At 36.8% G+C, this 5,322-nt stretch overlaps 1 protein-coding gene across 1 annotated transcript in view; it reads left to right on the forward strand.

Moving 5' to 3' along the window:
- Window positions 1–369: 369 nt before the first annotated feature.
- The window catches only part of LOC106110216 (furin-like protease 1), a gene marked incomplete at its 5' end in the record, with an annotated part of 17,156 nt that continues 12,203 nt past the window's right edge, over window positions 370–5,322 (forward strand). Inside the window, 7 exons of the mRNA XM_013291955.1 lie at window positions 370–547; window positions 908–1,062; window positions 1,393–1,521; window positions 2,594–2,759; window positions 4,442–4,614; window positions 4,725–4,934; window positions 5,242–5,322. Coding sequence (XP_013147409.1) covers window positions 370–547; window positions 908–1,062; window positions 1,393–1,521; window positions 2,594–2,759; window positions 4,442–4,614; window positions 4,725–4,934; window positions 5,242–5,322 — 1,092 coding nt within the window. The remainder of the gene's footprint in view (window positions 548–907; window positions 1,063–1,392; window positions 1,522–2,593; window positions 2,760–4,441; window positions 4,615–4,724; window positions 4,935–5,241) is intronic.

Consider the following 5,322-nt stretch of genomic DNA (forward strand, 5'->3'; position numbering starts at 1 on the left):
TTTTAGAAAATGTGGCGGTGTTATTCAGTATTTCATATCGTTATATTGAGTTTGATAACCCTTGAGAATACAAGGTTAGATAGTTTTGGAAGGTGCAAGTGATGTCTTATAGTAAGAATCAGTGATGAGATCTAAGGACGTTATATTTAGGTAATTTTGTTTGGTTGCAATAAAAGTGTGACCTAGTATATTTTTAGTTAAGTTTTATTACATATCAAACTCTGTAGAAAAAGACATATAATTATTAAAACTAGCCCATGAAAGGAGTTTCCCAAAATTTTGTTTAGATATACAAATGTATTAAAGTTTAGCGAATTAATGTTCATTAAAAAGTGTGTAATGTTTCTAAATAACATTTGTTTGTCGTAGATATTCGACAACCACTTCCACTTTCATCACAACTCGGTGTCGCGGCGGTCGCTGCGACCGGCGGCAGAGCACCACGGCAGGCTGGAGAATGACGTCAGAGTACATTGGGCGAAACAGCAGCGCGCCCTCTCCAGGAAAAAGAGGGACTTCCAGATATTATACAATAACGGTACTACAGGTAAAGGATTCCAAAGATACCAAATAAACTCTTATGGGCACTTTCCCTGCTCCGTTTAACCATCCATTAGTGATTTTTTGTCTGATAAATTCATGAATTTCATTTCCAAACTTCAAAAGATCATCATAACATTAATGTCTTACTAGGTATATTAGGATAAAACGAATGGTAACTTATGAAACCTAGCATAATTTAAGTAAATAGATAAAGGCAATGATGGAATGAAATATTTAAGACGGAAATTTGATCTATTGATTCTACGTGACGCCTTTGTTCTGTTACCTCGCAGTATTTCATTAGTTCAATTCAAAGCTGTTGTTGTGCTCAAACAACTATATAAAAGTATTATTTTTGTTGTAGTTGAGACGGTAACATCAGATCCGTACCCTTCAGTGGGTACGAAACGCGAAGCTGGCCGACGGGAGCTGCAGCGGGCGCGCGTCAAGGGCCGCCTGCGCTCCCTCGACCCCAGGTTCCTACTCAACGACCCCAAGTGGTCGCATATGTGGTATCTGGTGAGTTGAAACTCTGTACCAAATTAAATGTAAACGAAAGTTACGCAAACGTAGTCCAAAAAATGTTTGCCAAAAAGTATTAAAGTTGTACTCAATTTACTGTCATATTAAGTTATCCAGTTTAGACTTTTAGAAATTCGTTTATACTCTAAATACAAATATTCAAAAATTCATTCCAATTAAGCTCTACGCTGATGCTAGAATGATCACGATACAAATTAAATTGCGCGATTGGAATCCATTACCACGTGGTCGGGGTTGTTTATTTAATACGCTCGTGGTTTCCAAACATAAAAATACTGGTCAGACTACAATGTGACTTGTTTGCAGAACCGTGGCGGTGGTTTAGACATGAACGTGATCCCTGCGTGGCAGGAGGGCATCACCGGCCGAGGAGTCGTGGTCACAATACTGGACGACGGCCTTGAAACTGACCATCCTGATCTCATCGCTAATTACGTAAGTAATGTTACAGTCACGGGTTATTTGTTGCAAGGGGATTTACCTTACCTCTACTTCTATATCATAAAACTATAAAAAAGATAAATAACTGTTCAAAGATCCGCTTGACGTCAGAGACAATGAATATTAGGTGGCTGTATCAAAGTATCTGAATTAGTGTAACTTTTTCTGATTCATGTTATTTGTTGCGATATTTGGCAACAATGTTTTTGTATGAAGAAACTTACCTATTAATAAAACAAACTTATCACTGCAATAAAATTAAGCAATTTCAATAGAAATAAAACACTCCTTCACACCTTTGATTCAAATGCCGTTATAAAGTGATGTGAAAAAACATTGGCGAAATCCGGAGATATGGCTCGGCAAGGGACCGTTATGCGAAGCAATATTTGTCAGAAAAAAAGGCGAGTTTCAAGTTACGTGATCTATTACGGTCGTGAATCTTCATTCATATTTCAGCTCTCAAACAGGAGAGACCGTTATTGTCAGGAAAGGACAAATGAATCACATTTGCGTTTTTGTACGTCCTATTTTTGTAATGTTGCCATATGTATTCTATTAAAATACGATAGTCTTTTTTACATTTAAATATATCTAAAAATGTCGTATTTAAGAAGTGTAATTGACAAATGTAAGATAGAAAGTAAAATTAGGGTAACCAATAACTTAGAATTTATTGTGAATAACTTTTATTTGTAAATATATTTGGGGATTTCGTTTTGCAAAGATTTTAGTACCAATGAATAGAAAGTTTTATGCAAAACTTAATTATCTTAACTCCCAATAAACCCAATTTCCACTAAGGCAATTGGCCACGTAATTTTTACGTACATCTACTTCTAAGAATATATGTACCATTTCCACTGGCGCTGTCGAAACACTTCTTTAAATACCACGAAATAGCTTTGGACAAAAGATATACATATAACAGTAAAAAATGGATATCATCATCATTATCAGTATTAGGTCTTCCACCGCTGAACATAAGCCTTCCCCACCGATATAGTTTACAAAATGTATAAAGTTTCAATCGTTAAAAGAAATAAAACTTACTGATCTTTTCCAGGATCCGATGGCATCGTATGACGTAAACTCACACGACTCCGACCCTCAGCCGCGTTACGACATGATAGACTCCAATAGGCACGGCACACGGTGCGCGGGCGAGGTTGCTGCCACCGCTAACAACTCGTTGTGCGCTGTTGGCGTCGCGTTCGGAGCTAGTGTTGGAGGTAAGAAGTACCGAAGTAAAAAATAGAGAAGATGTACCACACTCATAGTTTAGAATTGTAACCATTGCTGCAATACTAATATTTCGTACTAATCTGTGACCTAGCCTTCATCCGATGGTCATTGATTGCGCTTCAGGGTGTTTAGTTTTGATTAGAACCTTGTAAAAAAAATTTCCTTGCGTCAACATCTATATAACCGCTTTAGAACCTATCAATCCCATAATCCAGTTCTGCAATGTGCAATGTTTTCATGTATTGGGAATTGTGTTTTGTTGAAATGTAACAGTTGATATGAGATATAAAAAACTCACAAGCGCTATAAATAGTAATTACAAGATAATGCCACATATCATTTACGTACCACAAGTGCTTCCCTTGTGTACACATTTCATACGGCCGTGGAAGTTTTAATTGGCCATTATTTTATGATTATCACGTAAAATGTTAAATATAGTTTTTAACAGTTACAATGGAAGATCTTAATGCCTTTTTATAGAATTTAGACAGATAAAAAACGATAATTTGGAATCGCTTTTGTTATGCTTTCCACCTAGTGTGACTGTAGAGTATGGTTACATTATACTTGAAATTTATCATGTAACTATTTCTAGTCTGAATTGCGTACCACAACTTTTTTTGCTTGACAGTAACTAAAAAAATAGAGCTTATATATCTCATTGACAATGTAGCTTTGTCGAGACAAAAGAATTATTAAAATCGGTCCGGTAGTTTTTGAGTTTATATCGTTATACATCTTACAAAAAAAATAATTGATTACCTGTGGATTTGTCAGTCCAAAGCTACATTTAGGAATAATAATCATACTTCATACTATAATACTTTATACTAATGTTATATATGCAATAGTTTAGATGGATGGATGGATGTTTGTTAGAGTTTTAAGCTTAACGGCTGAACTGATTTAGATAAAATTTGGTATAGATGTGGAGGATAGTCTAAGAGAACATAAAGGCTAATCACTTTTGTTTTTTTTTTTATTTCACGCGGACGGTGTCACAGGCGAAAGCTAGTACGCTATAAATGATTATTGTCGTGTAATATTTAATTTCACCCGGCTGACTCAATTTATGTTGATAGTTGATACGACACCGAATTTAACGAACCTAGGCACGTGAAATTTTATATAAAGCCCCTTTATTGCGAAACCGAGTACTAATAATTTTTGGAATATAAAACCCGGGGACGAAAAAGTTGTAAATGAAAAATGGTTTTTAATCATTGTTCATTTGTTTTTATTAAAAAGAATACAATCCATTTATAAAATTAGTATTCAGTAAACAAATGGTTTGTGCACTTGATAATAATTACAAGACGTTGTCCAACAACAACAAAGTAACTATATTATTAACTTTAAAAATAAAACACAACGTTCATTCAATAGCAAGAGGTATATAAAATTATATCTTCCAAATATAATCAACGTTTGTGGTATACAGTCGAAAACTAACCAAAACCGAAGCGAACCCAATTTTGATTTGACCTTGACATGTAAAGTATATTTGGTTTATCCCAGCGATCCATTAAGCAGTTCACTAACAATACAAAACCAAATCAAAGTGGAGCAATCTTTGCGTTCATTTTCGTTCTTGATCATGTATTTCCTGTGAAGCTTCCTCAGTTCGCTTTCACGGTTTGCTACAAGCCTAAACTATGTCAATCAGGTGTACGTATGTTGGACGGTGACGTCACTGACGCGGTGGAAGCCAGGTCGCTCAGCCTGAACCCTCAACACGTGGACATCTACAGCGCCTCCTGGGGACCGGATGATGATGGGAAGACTGTCGACGGGCCTGGTGAGCTTGCTACCAGGGCGTTCATTGAAGGTGTTACTAAGGTATGTGATAATAATGATGTGATTTCTGGTGCTAACATATCTCTACTTTTCTCTCTTATTCTCTTATAGAGATTGGTGAATTTTTTGTCTAACAATGTCTTCGTTTTTAGGGTCGTAACGGCAAAGGTTCAATATTCGTATGGGCGTCGGGGAACGGTGGGCGGGAGCACGATAATTGCAACTGCGACGGTTATACAAACTCTATCTGGACGCTATCGATATCCTCGGCGACGGAGCGTGGCGAGGTGCCCTGGTACTCAGAGATGTGCAGCTCTACGTTAGCTACTACTTACAGCAGCGGAGCTATTAACGAGAAACAGGTAGGATTGAAAGAATTGCAAGCTTTTAAAGTGAGAAGTTTTAAGGGTGAGAACATGAATTGCGTAAAAGTAACGTGTTGAGAAATAAATGACGACTGATATTTGGATGTGAACGACGATAACCTAGTGTATCAAGACCAAGTGAAGTAGATAATGCTGAATTTTTCATTTTAATGTTCACAGTATGGAAATTCCTTTTTTAATCCTAATGATGAAATTGTCAGATTGATTTCATAAACCTTGTGGTGTTTACTAAATTATTTTTACTATATTTTTTAGCTTTATGACTAAAAATTTACCTGTACAGGTGGTAACAACGGACCTGCACCACTCTTGTACGGTGACGCACACGGGCACGTCCGCGTCGGCGCCGCTCGCCGCCGGCATC

The sequence above is a fragment of the Papilio polytes genome, unplaced genomic scaffold (assembly GCF_000836215.1).
Source record: "Papilio polytes unplaced genomic scaffold, Ppol_1.0 DF824247.1, whole genome shotgun sequence".
Lineage (NCBI taxonomy): Eukaryota > Metazoa > Arthropoda > Insecta > Lepidoptera > Papilionidae > Papilio > Papilio polytes.